Below are 19,019 nucleotides of genomic sequence, written 5' to 3' on the forward strand. Positions count from 1 at the left end.
TCACTTTTTTCTTTTTGTTTATTGTTTTCTTAAAGAAAGTGCACAGAAAACAGCATGAAAAGCATGAAACCTCAGGTGTAATTAAACTTACACTGTCATAGCATGAAAAGCATTTGTTGATGTTAAGAGTTAGAGTCTATATTAAAATTAAAAGCATCCAAATAAATTTATGCTCTCTGCCACAGTAACTTTCTAGATTTTCCCAGTATGTTTGCAACGAAGGACGTAAAGTCTACTGGGACAAAAGAGTTGAAATACAAAATGGTTTTTTTACTCTTACAAGTTGGCACAATATTGACTGTACATAAACAGGCTTACTGAACCCAGTCTTCTTTAATTTAGACATCTTTTCCAGAGTAATCCCTTACTAAAGAAGATTATGCCACAACCAAAATTCAAAAGGTACAAAAAAAAGAAAAAAGGAAGAAAAAAAAAAATCCAACGTTGAACTGCGATACAACGGATCAGGCAGGCTTAAATAACGAGTTAAAGAGCATTGTACTCCACGCACTTTGATGGATCAGTAGGGAAGTGTTTCTGGCAGATGGTCATTAGCCTCTTTAGTCCCTGTAGAGAAAGGGAAAAAAAATCAATCAAGAAAATTAAAGTTTGAGTGAAAAGCGTTTAAAAACGGAGACTTCAGGCTACAAGAAGACAAGAGTAAGGTTATATCATTATTACTGGGCATGCCAAGGAGCTCATTTCCTAAATTGCCTAGAAATATTGTTTTCCCTTTTAAACACTCAGGTGCCAAATAAACAATGTAAGCCTTAAAAAATATGAATATAACCTAGAATATTAAGTTTTTACAGAGTTTTTGGGGATGCACAACTATAACGAAAATGATAACATATTGTTAAAAATCTGTTTCTATTCAATTTTATTTACACAGTGCCAAATCACAACAACAGTTGCCTCAAGGAGCTTTATATTGTAAGGTAAGGACCCTACTTAAGGGTAAGTTTAAGTAGGGTCTTTACAATAATGTTACAATAATGTTTTCCTCATGGGGCAGAATTCTAATGCCAATTTGTTAATAACCACCAAATAATGTAAACACACTGCATAATTGCAAGGAGCATGTTCATAACGTCCACGAATACACACTGTCTTAAACATGCAGTGGTAATTCGATTGTATTAACTCTTATACACTTAAATGCGGGACGCTGTCCTGAAAACAAACGCCAACCTAATAATGATTTTAAAAGTCGCCTGAAGGACAGGAGTAAATTTTGTTTTCCATAGAAATATGTTTTGGTCACAGTTTTTTGGTTTACATAAAAACACCACCGAAATCAAGAGGACACACATGACTGCGTGTAAAACCATATGAACATTTTAAAAATCTTTTAAAACAATCTTTAAAAACTTTTAAAAATGTTTCAAGTTGTAATCTTTAAAGTCTAAGGTGTTTTCCCACCAGTACTATTTGGTTTGCTTGAATCAAATTATGATTCACTTTCTCACTGGGTGTGGTTCATTTGTGCAGATGTGAACACAACGATTGGACTCGGTTACAAAAAAAATATACCTGACCTAATTACAAGGCGTACAGTGCAAGTTTGAGCTAAATGCTTTTGCCGTAACCAGGTACGCTTTGTATTCTGGAATGTGGCATAGCACCATACATGGCCAGAGTGCATTAACTATAGCAACTAGCTGTAAAATCAACCACAGGCCAACTACTCCAGAACACAGCACCTTCTTCCTGTACTTTTGTTGCCCATGCCCCAGACGCAGCTAAAATCAAACCGTATGAAAAAATTCATCAACTGAATCAGATCAGACAAAACAAATTATAGATGTGAAAACACTCTGAAGCCTTGATTATATTTCCATATCTTTGAGCCTGCATGGGTCAGGGTAATGTCAATTTCCAAAGCGCTGACTCGTCAGTGAGGAATTTACATTTACAATATACTGCACCAATTACACACGCTGCACATGCACCCCAGGTGGAGGACTTCAAAAAGTAAAATAGGAATAACTACTCAGCCGTGATATCTAAAGCTGTTCGTGTCTGTCTCAGCAACAGGTTAGCATAAAAACACAAGTGTGTATAACTCTGGGTCTAACCTGAATGTATTTTCTCTGCGTCTCGTCATTAAGAACGTGGGCCACGTGCTTGGAGAAGATCTTTTCTCGTCCTGTACGGGCGTGGATTCCCACCATAGTCACACCAATTGGCCAAGGGGCATTACCAATGGCCATCTGTAGATATGCATCATTTGCCTAAAAGACATTTAGGAAAGTTTATAATGGATGCAAAAATAACAACAGGGGCTACATGATATTATCATACCTTGACGTATTCTCTCTCCAACATGAACTTTATGATGTCTGTGATTGACTCTTTGATGTCAGCTTGTAAATTCTGTAAAAGATAATGATGAAAAGTAAATCCACACATGAAAGAACCATGCACCATAGTTTGTTTTGCTCCAGCCACAAAAATTACCTTCTTCCTGAGCTTCCTGAAGAGAGGCTTGAGGTAAGACTCGGTCTGCGAGTGTGTCGCACTGGCCAGCTTGCCCTGAACGCTGCGCTTCACGTGGTCCTCTCGGCTGTTCAGATCTTTGGCCCAAACGCCAAGAAGAAACTAGAGTCCAACAACAGGAAAACATTTCCAAGAAATGCAGTGGTAACTAACACTAGACAAATGTCCATTATTTGACCCATTTGAAAAAGAACAAATAAAAGAAATAAATATAATAAAAATAACTCATAATGAATTCTCCTTTTGATAATGGTGCAAAAGGTTAAACTTTTTAAACTATGTAAACATATGAACAGCAGCAGGTATAGTAGTATATAATTTTTTAATTACTATTAATATTTACCCAAGAGCTCCCTGTAAACTAGGGGTGTCAAAAGTAAGGCCCAGGGGCCAGAATTGGCCCCAAAGAAGACACCAATTAGCCCCACTGGAAAGCTTCGGAAATTGCGGAGGGTGTAGATTTATGGAATTTTAACTTTAGTTTTACAACTTTTCCTATTTATATAGACCTCCCCTAGAGTTAAGTAATAGATACATAGTGAAATGAGAGAAAAGCTCCTGTTTTTCACCATCTAAAAAACCAAAACATTTTGTGTAAATTAATAAAAACTTTAGATCAAAAGGTCAAGCATGAAATTCTTACCCTCAAAAATTTAGCAATAACATCCTGGTCTCCATCATCGTCACCTGTTCCAAGAGTTTTTCCAAGAGCCTAGGGGGATATTTTCATTATTAACACAAAAACACCACCCACAAACATAAAATGATTGAAAACAAAACAAACTGTGTCCGAAAATTTATCTGACAAAAAGAGAAGCTATTTAATAACTGGAGATTCATTCTTTTTTCTTGGACATTGCACTGTACCTCAAGTTCTTCTATTGTGGTGTTTTCTTCGTGCACTTTTAGGTCATGCTGTGTGTCCAATTCTCCTGACTCTGTTCCTCCAACAATCTCATTCAGGTACTGCTGGTCAATCTTGTCCATGGCGGCTTTCAGATCATTCCTCAAGCCCTTGGCACAGTTAAAACAGCAAATATTATGAGTGTCAATCAGCATTCTGACACTAAAATAAATTCAATCTCTCCTAAATACAATCAAGAACATTTAAAGTGGCATGCAATTTTCCAGAGTAGATGGAATGAATGTGAATTTCAACTGCATGTTTTTTCCAAAATCCAGTTAACACTCAATCCTACCTTGTTTACTTCTGGGGCCAGAATCTCAATTTTCCGGAGCCTCTGGAAGGCATCATAATCGGACTCGCCAAACAATCGGATCGGTTCCCCTCGTTCTCTAAGTCGTCGAATAACCTACACAAAAACAGTGATGCAAATGAAACATTTATTCACTTGGTGGTAAGAAAATGAAATGTTATGATATTTAAAGGAAAATGAATGAAAAGAAAGTGTTGATGTTTTATACTGACTCACCTCCTGTCGTGAAAGTGTCATTGGGAGCTTCTCTTCTGTGAGCTCCAGTTCCAAGACTGGATTAGTTGAAGTGGATGGCTCATCTTCCTCTTTCTTCTCAATCTTATGGACAATATTGAGGGAACAGAAATACACCAGCATTACTGGAAGAACATGAAGGCAATTTGGAGGATCTCAATTTAATCTAATGTTTCTTGGCAAAATGACAAATAAAACTACTACAAAAGAAATGAGGGGGGAAAAGCATCTGCAATGTCTTCATGAGCTGAGACCTCATGACCAAAGAGACAAAAAGGCATCAACAAAATAAACAGAACTGCAAACATTCACACCACTCCCTTACCGGCAACTCTTCAAGAAAGACAAGTAACACAATAAGTTACCAAAAAAGAAAGCATATAACAAACACTACACCAACATGATAACTTTAGCGGCTGTAACATCTTATGTGTGATTTAGGCTTCTGCGGGAAATTTAAATCCTAACTTACAACGCAACCGAAAACCCTTGTTAACCCTAGCCGTTGTGGGCTGTGTTGACCTGCTGTGTAGTTACATCAGATTACATGCAAGGTTACAGCATAGGGTTAAAAAGTGTTTTTGGTTACAACGTAAGTAACAAGGTAGATTTCCCACAGAAGTCTAAATCACCCATCAGGCCTAAACACAGGAAAAAGATACTCTGTATTCTTTGCACAACAAAACTCAAAATATACCCAAATCATGCTTTAAAAGGCACATGCATGCCAGCACTCTTAGATTGTGGTTTAAAAAGCACAATCTAAAAGAACCAGCAAATGGTGACAAAAAGCCTTCTCAGTAAACAACAGCTCTTTCGCTTTAAATAAAACATAGTACGCTGCCCGTGTACAAAGAGAATGGCTTAATGAGCCAGGTTTTTAAGCTTTGCACAAAGTATAACATAAATACAATCTGCCACTGAGCAGCTGTTAAAATGTCACGGTAAACATGTTGCACACCATAATTTGCTTAAATATTAAAAGCTTATGTCACAAATTAACTGCAAAAATAAGAAGCAGAGCTTGATAACAAAAACACTTTTTCATTTCAGTACATTATCCCATGCTGAAATCAACACCGTGGCAGTGTCCCACTTTTGCTTTGAAGCTTCCTTTCCGTGTTCCTTTGCTTTCTGACAAGTGGCTGTAATACATAACTAGCCTGGCATAAGGCAAAGCTGTGATAATGACTGTGGCACATATAAATATTTCATTTATATGACATTTAAACTATGTTGATAATTTGGAAATGACACAGTTTAGCATCCACAGAATGCAGGTGAGTTTAAATCAAGCTTTCAAATGCTTTCATCTTATTGATAAAATTTTAAAATCACCTTGAAAAGTCTAAATCTATCCAGCAGAAGTGAGCTGGTGAATATTTCCATTTGTGTAAAGCTGATATCCAGTTATTATACAATAAGTTACTACTAGGTGAGTCCAGGCATCCTGTACCAAAATATCCAGTGCTCGTGTGGTTATTTGTAACAACCAGAAAATGTGCCCTCCGCTATATCTTTTAGGTTTTCATCCCAACAGATTTCAGTAAGAACTTCCAGAAAGGATGCCTAGGAAGCATGAGCGTTTAGGACACAGTGTGTTTTATCCTTTTATCATGCATCCTGTTGGCTACTTTCACTGTGCAATGCCATACCTGGCTCTCAGGAGTCTCTCTCTGAACCTACAGATGCAGGCAGCAGAGGCAAATTGGGGGAAAACACCACAGTAAACACAAATACAGACACTGTTGTACACCTGAGTATCAACACCTGTCCTTATCTTTTTGCTGGCAGAAGGTTTACTCGTTATTTTTGTGTCACACTAACCAAGCCAGACAGTGAATTAAATAAGTCTGAGTGTCTCAGGAAAATCGAGAGAGTGAGAAGCAGAGTGATGTTGACATGAACCTTGTATCCGCATCTTCTGAAGTAATCGTCTCTTTCCTTCTGTGAGAGCTCAGCTCTTTTAAAGAATTTTTTTGAGTCCTGGAAAGAAAAAGAAGCAGGTACTTATGTTTGCATTAAAAAAATTTAATGTTAGGATAAGTTTAAACGGTATAAATACCAGAATTTCTGCTTAAATCGTGATACTATAAAGTTAATGTTCTGTTACGTAGCAGCAATTACAATTCGTAAACTACAGCTCTGTGTTTAGCTTAATCCTAAAGTTAGCTTTATATTCTACTGCAGATGGAGTTCAGTACTTTATAGATAAAGCTATCGATATGGATGAAAAACGATCATTCTAAAAATACTTAACTAGCCTGGTTAAACGACGTGTTAGCAACGTAGCCAAGCTAACAATAACAAGCAACTTCGTCGGATACTTACGTCAACAAGATTCTTTTCTTCAAGGAGTTTCCTCTTTCTTTCGATCTCAGCTTTAAGTATATCCATCTGAAAGGTTTATTTTAACAAAAAAACAGCACATTAAGGTTAGTCTGCGTTAGTCTGAAACGCGCTTGCCTAAACCGGAAGGTAACATGGAGCTTTTTAGAATTTTCAAAATAGTTGTTTCAAAATAAAAGCATTAGAACACAATGTAATCTGTGTCAAATGAATCTGTTTTTCAGTGAATTTAAGAGGACACCAAAATAATAAGGTCAAATAGACAGTAAAAAAGAGATACTCCTTTATGTATTCTTTTCTGGATATGTATGCACAGTATTTAGCCAAATATTGGGATAACCCAACAATTAAACCACAACTATGAACACCATGTTCTGCTGTGAGGACAATGACGGGGCCCAGTGCATTGCTCCAAGCCTGCAAACCTCTAAACTCACCACTATGATCCCATTGTGTCAAGCATCAAAATGGACCGAAACAGGTTCAATCCAAACAGGGAAATTTAGAAAATGGGTCGACACTTGTTTGTTTTACGTATCTGACAATAATGCGCTATACTCCAAGAAGGGAAGATGAAAAATCCTGACTTAACTTTTTGAAATCCTCCAAAATCTTTTGTATTTTGGTGATAAAGGAAATTATAGCGAAAGAGACTAAATGGCCTTCACTTGTGATAAGTGACTCAATATTACTTCCTATATTTTCTGCTGATGACTTTAGAATTATACAGTTGTTATGAGTGGAGGAGGAAGCATGATCCCTTTAATGAACAAAAATAGATTTACAAAGATATCGACCACAGTAAACACCAAACATCTGGTAACTGAGTTGTTTCTCCTTTCAGTCAAACGACGTTTGGCTTTTGGCTCCTTTTTTCATCTACAGTAGCCTGTAAAATAAGTCCTTTTAAAAAAAAATCTCTAAAGTTTGTTTTTCTGTTTCAGTGCTGTTTGTGTTAATACCGGTCCACAGTTTGGACACCACTAGCAAATGTCTGACTCGACCTTTCAGTTGAGAACATACCATCAGGTGGCGCAAAGGGATATGTGACGATTTTTTAATATTAAAGTCATTAATTTATTTACATGACGGAAGCCAAGAAGCTGCATCATGCTGGCAAAGGGAATGGACTGTAGAATACAACTGAACGGGCCACTTTGAGCTTAACACTGCGAATATTTGCGAAGAGATAGGAGAATCTGTAGCGCAAGCAGGAAATAAATTTAACTGATTAATAAGGCAGACGGACAGTGATTCCGCTGAGTGTAACCTAGTCAGTGATTTCGTCCTCCCGAAGAGCGAATATTTTTTCCACTGCACGACTTACTGGATATTCCACCTGAAGATGGAGTTTGGAGAAAGGAAGAGGAGAAGGAAGTCGCAGAGCTTTAAACTGGTCACGGATGGAGGTAAGCTGCTGAATGAATGCAAGACCTTGCAAGACGCGCGTCTGTGTCTGGGTGTTTGTCTGGCGCTGTGCGCCAGCAGAGACGACTCTGTAAACAAAAGCGATAGCCACGACAATGCCCAGTCTGTGCCTCGGTTTTAACCAGCAGCTAACTATAGGGATTCACATCTTGCATGTAAAAGAAAATAAAAGAAACATCCTAGACATCAGTCTTAACGCGGCTCATTCCGGTTAGATTTTTAAGACTGAATTAAGTAAGCAAATTGAATAAAATGTGAAAATATGTTGCGCACTCTGAGCTCGTAACAAGGAGCTTCAACTGTGCACTTTTTGCTTAAGCTGTAAGGAACACACCACCTCTCTTGACTACACTACTTCATATCACCTACAGGTGGTGGTTTTTGCATGGGATGGGGTGGGGGTGAGGTGGAGGGTTCTGCTTTGGTAGGCATCACAGCTCATTAGCCCGCACAAGCTTCAACCTTACAAGGCAAAAGGCCGCAATATCATCCTGTGACATCTGTCACCAAGGTTTTGTTGCGTTTCTTTACAGCTGTGCTTCATAACGAAACTATTCAGTTTTTTTTCTTTGCAGATTTAGAGCCTTCATATGTGATTAACTCCAGCTCCAAAGATGCCAATGGGGAGCCAAAGGATGGTGCTATGCCTGATGGTATGTGCCATTCAGAGAATGAATTTTGATTATATATCATACAAAATATCAGTAATTACATGAGCACCATTCTCTCTTAATGTAGCTTGGCTGGAGGATGAGGGCATGGAGATCAAAAGGCAAATCACAGGAATGATGAGGCTTCTGAGCGATAAGACCAGCAGAGTATACCAGCGTGCTGGTACAGAGCAGGATAGCTTAACAAAGGAGCCCCAGGAAAAGCCTCTGAACTGGATAAATCAGCCTGAACTTTTATCTCTGGTGTCAGAGGACCACCAGAGCAACAGCTGGAACTCTGCAGAGGATCCAGGGCCTTCACCTTCATCCATATCCATCCCAGTCCCAAACAGCCCAGGCTGCGGCCAGTACAGCACACGCTCCAGAGCCCTCAGGATTCTCAACAGCACAAAGGGTTTAATCAAAGTGAATGAAACTAATGGTAGGATATCGGTGCATGTTTGAAAGGAGAAAACTACTAAACAAATTTTAAGTTATTTGAAGAATAGTGAATTTCATTAAATATTGAGTGATGAACACCAGCAATGGCTTACACCTTTGTTGTTACATTAAAGCATGTTTGCACTTGTGTGCATATGTTAGAGTGAACAAGCGCTAACAAATGCATCCCTCATTTCCCCGCAGATGTAGTTCCTCCTACTGTGCCAGAAACCCCCTGCTGTATGTGTAACTGTAAGGGCACCTTGCAGGCTATTCTGCAGGAACTACGTGGCATGAGGAGGTTGATGCAGAATCAAAAAGGTTAGTAAAGAACACCAATACACACTCTAAAATAAAGAGATAAACACAATATAATGTTTTTCTGCCTTTTAATAGCATCTTTAGAAAAGCAGGAAAGGGCAGCATCGCCGTCTCAACCTCGCCTAGGTGCAGGACCCAGTCCTCGCCACAGGCCTCGAAAGAGGAGACCAATCTATAGGATGGCTCCGCTATCTGTGTTTAGCACCAGAAGAGCTGGTCTTGCTCCTCTGGATGCATCACTGCTAAAAGCTGCACCTGTGGAATCTGTAAAGAAGCGAGAATGTGAGAAACAAGACTCATCTACAACCAACAATCATCCCATCTCCTCTGACATTCCTGTGCCACCACCTCAGACCAACCCAGTGACGGTCAACAACACATCTCCTCTCCTGAACCAACTACGGGAATCACAAGCATTAGAGGTAATCTTTACCTTAGTGTGGATGTACGTATGCAGCAACGTGTGCTTACCAAGCCTCATTTGCACGCTCAATTTGATTCAGGTGCACTGCACCTGTCTTATGAATTTGAACGTGTATGTGTATTTGCATGTAAAAATAATTTGCAGCCTAAACGTTGCTTCTTTTGTGAAGCTCCATATCTAAAAAAAAAGTTTAAGTACCTTGATTTTTCCTTGTTTTTTGCCTAATGAGACATAAACCTTTGTGCAAACATCCTTGCGGTTTATTTTACAGCACATCTATGATTTGAGCTAATGCTAGAAATGAAGATAACGTCTTCTCGCTTTTTCTTTCTAAAAACTCATATTTCAACTGGTGACATTTATTTAATGCTTTACAATTAACACTCTGTGTTGCTTGACTCCTTCACAGTCTGAGGTGCGTCTTGCAGAGGATTATGACGTGTTTATTTCTAAGGCCCAGCTAGACTCCATTCTGGTCAACTATACACGCTCAGGCAGCCTGCTGTTCCGGAAACTGGTGCACGTCTATGATTTTTAAAAGCGTTTTCTCTGTCGTTCTGATTATATTATAATCGTGTGAAATGTGAACAAAGAACAAAAATGCTGCTTGGTCAAGAGCTCTGCTGTGTGTTTAGGTGTGTGCCTTCTTTGATGACGCCACGCTGGCTAACTCCTTGCCAAATGGCAAAAGGAAGAGAGGGCTAAATGATAACCGTAAGGGCTTGGACCAGAACATTGTGGGTGCCATTAAAGGTAAGGCAGAGAAAGAAAAACTAAAGTGTAACTACATTTCTGAACAAATGTTAATGTAACTATGGTGTGTGTCCAGTTTTTACAGAGAAATACTGCACTGAACACAAAATAGAGAAGTTGCCTGGGCCACGAGACTGGGTTCAGATCCTTCAAGATCAGATCAAACTTGCAAGGAGGAGGCTGAAAAGAGGTTCTGCTGCTAAATCATTTAAACCATTTTAATATTTTTCCTTGATTAAGGTGGTAGAGGAAGCCCATTCCTTTTACAATACTTGTAAGGCAGCTCGTTTCAAGGCTAAAGAAAAGGCCGTCTGTCAATCTATGTTGTCTTTGGCTCTTCAGATGCCGTAGAAGCAGAAGACATCTCAAATGGACCATCCACAAGTATTAAACTCGTTATTATGATTTTTACACTTATGGGTGTCTGCCACACGTGGGCACACACACAGACCCATACATTAATTCAGTTGTCTGTTTTGACCATTTTCTGGTTACTGGTTCCCTTCATGTCAGCCCTCCATCTTACAAAATCTTTCCATCAGCCCCCCTCTGAGTACACAATGGCTTTACCTCTCCCCACATCATTGTCACAGCACACACACACACACACACACACACACACACACACACACACACACACACACACACACACACACACACACACAAGCTGGTGTTGCCAGCTCTCTCATTGGCTCATCGGTCTTTGTCATGCTGTCACAGTGACTTTTGACATTTTCATGCAGCTTTCCAAAATGTCAGCTAATTATCCTCACACCATGCCGCATATCCACTCTTTCACCTCTATATTTCACCCTCATTGTCACAATAGCATTTTATTTTGTTGCCATGTTCATTCATTAAGATATCTTTTTGGTGATAATATATATATCATTTTGACAATATTTTCTTCCTTCTTTTAAAGGCTGTGATAATAAACAGGCTGCAAGTGAAGAGAGGATAGCAGCGAACACAACTGGTTAATCCAATGGCTGCCACGATGGCCTTACAGTAGAGTCTTGTCTTCATTATTTCTCTGAATTGGTGCATTTTGCCACTATTTGCAGCTGTTAACTGCTATGTGCTATGAATGTAAAGAGACATAAAATAGGACCAAACAAGAATCCCAATGTAGCATTTGTGTTCCAAAAGGCTTTTCATTGGGGCCCCATTTAAATGCTGAGATTTGGAATTTTGTGAAAATAAACACTGAACTATATAGCGGTTAGGTAATAAAATCGGTCACTTACTGTTTACATAAAAGACAACAGCCTTAAAAGCTAACTTGTTTTATTTCCATGCAATGAAATAAAGATCAAACATCTCAAATGAGACTAAGTACTATAACACTATTGCGTTCATTTATTTAGCAAAAACTAAACTTCACGGGAAGCTGTTCATTGTGAATTGTGCCTTTCAAGTAACTTTAGTGGGTTTAATGTGCAGTGCAGCATCCACCTTATATCCAGACATTACATCCAAATGCAAACATCTTGTAAACATGGTCCGATGTATTTCTTTTTGGGGCAAATTTTAATTCATTAAAAAAATTTGCAAATTAACAATAGGTTTGCAGTCTACATTTGGTGAAAATATAAAAATATATCGCACACTATAAATGTTTTTTTTTTTCTTTATTAGATTTTTAGGCTATGCATACCACTGCAGTTGGTGTCAATATTGTGATGACATTATGTATTTTCCTTTCATTTTTGCTAACTGTACATATATTTAAAAAATAAGGTTGATCCCACCATTAAATCTACTTTATTCAAAGTTGCCGTTCGTGTGTTTTTTTTATATTGTGTAAAGTATAATTAACAAAACAAAGCACTCAAATATGTTAAAAGAAAAGTTTCAAATTTAGGCTAATTGTTATCAAAACACAAGCTAAAAATGATAAAATAAAAGTTATTTTATCTTTTATTAGGGTAACTTCGAGCCAGGCAATGTTGTGTTGCTGTAGTCGCACTTGGAGGGAAACAGTAAATTAAAGGTACACTCCATTGTTGAGATTTTGTTGCCAGACTTCACAGCTCATTAAAGGGGATGTTGAAGCCGCCAGTGTGCAGAAGGAGGACCCTTTGAGATCTGGTTAGTTTCCTTCTTGCATTCTAATTCACGCATTTTTATAAAGGTGAGCAGAGGTTGGATACATTTTTTTAAAACACAATATGCTTAATTACTCACGATACTTCTACAGTTTTATTCGCTTAGACCAATGTTAGAAGTCAAATATGTGTCACTTTTCGTCAGGCTTTCTCGCAGGACAGCCGTTTGTAGCCCCGGTGCATGCTGGTGCCTTCCCCGCTCTTCTGTCGGGATCCGCCGCTAACGTGAAGCTGGTAAGGATAAAATGGTCAGAGCAATTAAAGGGGAAATGTTGCAAGAATATACCTCCGCTTTGGTCCTAAAATCACATCTAGAGCAGTTGTAAACACTTCTATTGCACCGCAGCGTTACAAAGTTTGCACACGTAGCAGGTGCAGCGCGGTTTTATTCGTGTTGACGCTAATGTTGCACACATCGCATGGCGAGGGACAGGAAAGGGTTAATTTTTTCCGCCGCCGACATTTTTGTTCGGCGCTCTACGGCAACTTTTTAACGTACATGTGCTACGAGCTGACACTGCGACTCAACGCTACGCGTCACGTTTAGGTCGCAGTGTGCGTCTTATCTGTTTTTAGATGTGCAGCAGCTCTTGAAGTGGGTTGCTCATCGGCTCTTTGTTACACGGGGCTGTTCAACGGCTGCTGCATGGAGCAGCGTTTGCTAGCAAGAGCTAGCAGCAGTAGCCAAAACTGCATTTTCAGCAAAACAAACAGACGTAGAGGGTGTAGCTGTCATTATCAACGCACGTGTCTTAAAGCTGAGCTGCCGACAGCGTGTTATGCCGCTCACATCACACGGAATCACTCACACATCATTACTTTTATTGTTAGCCTGTGCCCAAGGGTTGAATGAACTTGGGATCATTGCTTGTCTTGAACACTACCCCACTATACCAGTAACGGCCCCTTCATCAGCTCACGGCGGTTTATGTTAAAATCCGAGATTATAAGGAACAACCAACTTGCACGGCGTTTCAGTTTTATCAACTTTGTGGAGCTTATTTTTGGGAACACAAAAGTTTATTATATTTTCAGTGATTGGAGAGTATGGGGGGGAGGGGGGGGCTTTTAGGTGATGCCACATTCATTATTGTGCATTTCAATTTAAAGGTATCCGACACCCCGTTGCCTTAAAAAAAGAATACAATAATTATCAAAACTAGTATTTAACAAATTAAAAACATTTAATAACAACTGTGCATTAAAATCGCCATGCAGTTTTTTATTATTTATTTGTAAACTTGTTTCAATCACAAAATACAACACGCCTGCATTAATAATATCACACTGATCTTTGAGTCGTGTTTATAGTAGTAACTTCTAATGTACTTAGGTGTTCCTAATATTTTGTCAACAGAGCTCTGGGACAAGATTTCTATCATTGCAGCAAAAGAGATGCCAACCAGCATCTCTTTTGCTCAACATTTGCATTTATTTTCTTGAGACACCCAGACACTGTCTCTAATCACCAGTTTTATTTATTTTTCATAGTCATTGATGTGGTTCTAGTGGTGCGGACCCAGAGCTTCTTCAGACATGTCTGTGAGGGAGTCTTTTAACCCTGAAAGCTATGAGCTGGACAAGAACTTCAGGCTCACACGGTTTGCTGAGCTCAAAGGCACAGGCTGCAAGGTTAGCTGTCTACAAAAAAATCTGCCTTGAATGTGTTATTTTCTTTGCACAGATTAGTGAGGAAATAATACATCAAAATTGTGGTCATTTTCTCTAATCACAGGTCCCCCAAGATGTGTTACAGAAGCTGCTAGAAACCCTGCAAGAGAACCACTATCAAGAGGATGAACAGTTCCTGGGGGCGGTTATGCCTCGATTAGGTAATTCTTAAAATCATATAGCACATTAATAGCAATGCTATCTCTCCCCCACCCCTTCTTTTTTTAAGCATAGCAGCAAATACATGGTCACAGTTCACAGGTCACAAGTGCAGACACTCTAAAATATTACATTAAGAGAGATATTCTTTATGAAGGCATTGGCATGGACACGTGTGTGATCCCCCTCCGGCATGGTGGCCTTTCTCTTGTCCAGACAACAGACTACATCTATCCCATTGTGGATGACCCTTACATGATGGTAAGGACCTTCCCTTCTTCATTAGCATTACTTTTCTGGTTTTCTTTCATTAAATTACTTTGCATACCAAACCTGTATGTGATGAATTTTCATGGTCTCTTTTCTATAGGGAAGAATTGCTTGTGCCAATGTTCTAAGTGACCTGTACGCCATGGGAGTTACTGAGTGTGACAACATGTTGATGCTTCTGGGAGTCAGCAACAAAATGTCAGAGAAAGTAAGACACATCTTGCTTAAGTAAAGGTACACTTGCTGGACACTTTACTAGTACCGGGTTAGACATCCTTTTGGCTTCGCAAATGTTTTAATTCTTTGAGATTCACCAAAGTGCTGAAATAATTTCTTTGGAGATTTTGGTCTATATTGACATGATGGCTTCACACAGTTGCTGCAGATTTGTTGGATGCACGTCCAAAAATCCATCCAAATTTTGACCTTTATCATCCAAGTGTGGCACCACAAATTGAGACTCATCAGACAAGGCAACATTTTTCCAGCCTTCTATTGCCCTGTTTTGGTGAATTTGTGTAACTGTAGCCTCAATTTCCTGTTCTTAGCTGACAGGAGTGGCATCCTGTGTGGTCTTCAGGTGCTCTGGTGTGTAGATGCCTTCAGGTTTGATGTGCTGTGTCTTCAGGGATGTGTCTGCAGACCTTGGTAGTAACAAGTGGTTATTAGAGTTACTGTTGTCTTCCTATCGGCTTGTAATGGTCTGGTGTTTCTTCTCCCATGTCTGACATCCAGTATTTGCTGGATAGTTTCTCTTTTTTGGACCATTTTCTGTACACCCTAGAGATGGTTACAAAGGAAAATCCCAGTAGATCAGTGGCTTCTGAAACGCTCAGACCACTAGCAGCCATGTTATGTTCAAAGTTACTTAAATCAGCTTTTATCTTAAATCAGCCCATTCTGATGTTCAGTTTGAACTTCAGCAGGTTGTCTTGACTGTGCCTCCATGCTTAAATGCATTGAGTTGCAATCATGCGATTTGCATCAATGAGCAGTGGAACAGGTGTACGTAATAAAGTGACGGGTAATTTCATGCAATAGCCCTAGTACTGGAATCATATTAGTTTGGGACATCTCTTATTATCATCAGTGCATTTAAAATGTCCCGAGCCTCGACTCTGACATTCTTCTGTGTTTACAGGAGAGAGACAAAGTCATGCCACTGATCATCCAGGGATTCAAAGATGCATCAGAGGAGGCAGGGACGTCTGTAACAGGAGGTCAGACGGTGCTCAACCCCTGGGTAGTGATGGGAGGAGTTGCAACAACAGTTTGCCAGCCCAATGAGTTTATCATGTAGGAATGAGTTCCTGCTGCATATTTTGCTGTTTTTTGCTTCCTTGGGTGCCTTAAAACAAGCTTGACGATGCTGTGTCTGACGTTTTTCAGGCCAGACAATGCAGTGCCAGGAGATGTGTTGGTGTTGACCAAACCACTTGGAACACAAGTGGCAGTTGCAGTGCATCAGTGGCTAGATATTGTAAGTCTGCCAACTCGTTTCTGAATAATTTTGTTAAAAACCTGTTGTTTAATAATAACCAGTAACATCACTGCCTATTTATGCTTTCTTTGTGTCTCTGAAAAGCCTGAAAAATGGAACAAGATCAAGCTGGTGGTGACGCAGGAGGACGTAGAGCTGGCCTACCATGAAGCCATGATGAATATGGCTCGGCTCAACAGGACAGGCAAGACCATTAAGAGCATGTGACCTTTTCTGCCTGCCTAAACTTTTGATTATTCTCGGTTACATTTTAACAATAGCATTACCGAGTATGTGGTTCTAATGACTTTGTTTTCTCTAGTAATTATTTGTTAGTAAGAATGTAATGAGTATTATTACCCATTAGATTCTATTATATTACTAGTTGACATTATTGCATTCAGATTACTTGAGTGTTTGCAGATTTTTGGCAATAAACAAATTGATCATCATGATGCCTTTCTTACTGTCTTTTGCTTGCAGCTGCGGGTCTCATGCACACGTTCAATGCTCACGCAGCGACCGATATCACAGGGTTTGGCATCCTCGGCCACGCTCAGACGTTGGCACGACAACAGCGAAGTGAGGTGTCTTTTGTCATCCACAACCTCCCGGTGCTCGCCAAGATGGCCGCCGTGTCTAAAGCCTGTGGGAACATGTTCGGGCTCATGCATGGCACCTGTCCTGAAACATCAGGTGTGTGCGTGTGTATTTTAATGTTTTCAAGACATTGAGATTTTACCAAGGAATGCATTGAGGAATGCAGTAAGTTCTGGAAAAAGATCTTAGAAAATGAAAAAGTGTAACTAGAGGCAGCTCAACTGAATTTTATGTGCCATCAGTAAGGTAAAGCCACTTCTCACTGTAACTGATTTTACAAAAGACTGTGGTTCTGTTATTATTAATCAGCTTCTTTCTCTTTCGGGAAAATTTGTTTGGGGATGTGAATTGAGAGTTTAATCTCCTAACAATTAGGTAGCTAAATAAGTAAAGCAGCAATAATAACAGACCATAATTGGTTGATGTTCGGGGAGAGAAGCAAGACATGTTATAAAAATTTTACATTTTGATGTTTTGTCTGATTGAAAGTCCTGAGATTGTAACTATTAAAGGTTGAAATTTGGCTGAGGTTCAGCTGTCCTTCTGATTTATCTTTTAAGCATATCAGACTTTATAGGCCATTAATTTCTTCAAGACAGTGTTGGAAGATGGCAAGCGTGTGTAATTGAGGCAGTTTGATGAAGGCGCGCATCTACAGTCACATAAGTGTCTTTGCTTAACTATGTGGAGATGTTACAGAAGCCGAAGAAGTTGTTAAATAATCTACAGGAACTTGAGCGCATCAGTTAAAAGATCTATCTTTGTGATTAGTTTATCTGCTTAATGTTTCATGCTGTGATCAACAATCTGCAGCAGAATTGATATCAAATCTGTTTTCACACATGCACTTTATGCATTAGAGCTGTGTTTTTTTGTTTTTTAAAAAAAGTCTGTTATATCCAGTTGGGCCCATGTGAGAGTGGTGCACATCATGGAGAATTTGCAGAAAGCCAGTGGATGTCATACTACCTGCAGGCAGTATTTCCAATAGTGAGAACACCTCAGGCACCGATAATCTCCAGCTGTGTGCTACATGCAAGAAATGGCAAATTTGGACCTTGTGAATTTGTTCATGTATAAAAATGCCTTTAGAGTTATCTGTAAGAAGGCCGAGTACTCCCTAACAGTGTCATATTCTAAAAATGAGTGATTTAATTAGACTTAAATCTTCATTTAAGTCACTTGTCTGACAACATCTCCTTTCATTTCTAGGAGGCCTGCTTATTTGTTTACCTCGAGAACAAGCTGCCCGCTTCTGTGCCGAGATCAAATCCCCAAAATACGGAGAAGGTCATCAAGCATGGATCATCGGGATTGTAGAGAAAGGAAACCGCACTGCTCGCATCATTGACAAACCACGAATCATAGAGGTGGCACCACAGGCGGCCACACAGAATGTCAATCCAACACCTGGTGCAACTTCTTAAACATCCTCTGTTGCATCACAGACCGGACCCCAAAAGCTCTGAGTGATTTTAGACACATAAACTACAGAACCATCCTAGAGTGTTGAAATATATACACAAATAGTATGTACACAGAAAAGACTGGGTTGGCGTGCCATCAACATGAAAACAGCTCCACACAGTGGCCCCGTGGGGGCACATCACTACCCAGTGGACTCCACCTGCAGTATCCCCGCGATAAAAATTGGTAAGAAATAGAGCATTCTTAAAATCCACTTGCTTTTGTTGTCTATTGTACTCTGTTATGTTCAGTGTGCTTGACTGGCAGGCAGCTTCTGATAGGAGATAATCTGATACTGCTGATTCATTTTGAATCATTAGGAAGTCTGGAGTCGGTTGCCTCTTTGGCTCTCTTAAAACTGCTCTCATCAAACCATGGTGGCGTTTTTGTTTATTGTTCATTTACTTTGTTGTACAGTTATACAGCTGAGTTTTAGTTCATTGTTGTAACTGATGCCTTGAAAGAAAATAAGTGCGACCAGAATGGCTTGTTTTTTATTACTTTGACTTTTTGTATTGTCCCTGCATAAACTAATAAACCTTGATCTATTTGAAATTTGGTCTCACTTGTGTGGATAAACTAAATCAAATTGGCCATGTAGTTACAGTGTAGTTACAATTTTGAACTAAAGTTTTATAAAAAACAGATACTTCTCTAAAGTGGTTTCTTATTGTTATACATCATCGTGTGGTCATAGATACATTAATATCTGCAGAACTCTCAGAAGATGAACTGTAAACCATCTGCATTTTCATTATGTCATGTTTAACATAATACAAAATCGGAATGTTATATGAAAAACTGCCTAAAACTTCTTTGTTAGTCCACAAGTACAGGATCTTTTTTTTTTTTTTTTTTTCCCTCATCATTGCCAGAGTATGTACGGCAAGAACGCTGATTTAAAGTGAAGCTTCCAGCTGGTCAAAGGTCAGATAGCAGGGATAAATC

The 19,019-nt window shown here is 39.3% G+C and overlaps 3 protein-coding genes across 6 annotated transcripts; 2 read left to right on the plus strand and 1 right to left on the minus strand.

Moving 5' to 3' along the window:
* On the minus strand, positions 1-6,434 carry prpf18 (PRP18 pre-mRNA processing factor 18 homolog (yeast)). Of its 2 annotated transcripts, XM_004553342.4 has the most exons (11): positions 6,282-6,434; positions 5,859-5,936; positions 5,606-5,632; positions 3,933-4,034; positions 3,699-3,812; positions 3,367-3,513; positions 3,143-3,211; positions 2,461-2,601; positions 2,305-2,376; positions 2,079-2,234; positions 1-567 (listed from the first exon to the last, which is right to left on the minus strand). In XM_004553342.4, exons 1-11 carry the CDS (start codon positions 6,345-6,347, stop codon positions 487-489), a joined length of 1,053 nt encoding a protein of 350 aa, XP_004553399.1. In that variant the 5' UTR covers positions 6,348-6,434; the 3' UTR covers positions 1-486. The 2 variants fall into 2 exon arrangements, with proteins under 2 accessions (XP_004553399.1, XP_004553400.1); XM_004553343.4 differs by lacking the exon at positions 5,606-5,632.
* A 964-nt stretch (positions 6,435-7,398) lies between these two features.
* On the plus strand, positions 7,399-12,056 carry bend7 (BEN domain containing 7). The gene is made up of 10 exons (XM_004553341.2): positions 7,399-7,708; positions 8,303-8,380; positions 8,466-8,819; positions 9,023-9,139; positions 9,215-9,561; positions 9,973-10,080; positions 10,199-10,316; positions 10,393-10,506; positions 10,659-10,700; positions 11,239-12,056. The coding sequence occupies exons 1-10, from the start codon at positions 7,645-7,647 to the stop codon at positions 11,295-11,297; spliced, it is 1,401 nt and encodes a 466-aa protein (XP_004553398.1). The 5' UTR covers positions 7,399-7,644; the 3' UTR covers positions 11,298-12,056.
* A 276-nt stretch (positions 12,057-12,332) lies between these two features.
* On the plus strand, positions 12,333-18,929 carry sephs1 (selenophosphate synthetase 1). 3 transcript variants are annotated; one of them, XM_004553340.5, is made up of 11 exons: positions 12,333-12,407; positions 12,570-12,658; positions 13,916-14,056; positions 14,160-14,256; positions 14,412-14,515; positions 14,625-14,732; positions 15,666-15,820; positions 15,914-16,004; positions 16,110-16,209; positions 16,488-16,700; positions 17,817-18,929. In XM_004553340.5, the coding sequence occupies exons 3-11, from the start codon at positions 13,961-13,963 to the stop codon at positions 18,029-18,031; spliced, it is 1,179 nt and encodes a 392-aa protein (XP_004553397.1). In that variant the 5' UTR covers positions 12,333-12,407; positions 12,570-12,658; positions 13,916-13,960; the 3' UTR covers positions 18,032-18,929. The 3 variants fall into 3 exon arrangements, with proteins under 3 accessions (XP_004553397.1, XP_012775029.1, XP_004553396.1); XM_012919575.4 differs by having other exon boundaries at positions 12,340-12,450; positions 12,570-12,672; XM_004553339.5 differs by having other exon boundaries at positions 12,340-12,450.
* Positions 18,930-19,019: the final 90 nt, after the last annotated feature.

This window comes from Maylandia zebra, linkage group LG7 (genome assembly GCF_041146795.1).
Source record: "Maylandia zebra isolate NMK-2024a linkage group LG7, Mzebra_GT3a, whole genome shotgun sequence".
Lineage (NCBI taxonomy): Eukaryota > Metazoa > Chordata > Actinopteri > Cichliformes > Cichlidae > Maylandia > Maylandia zebra.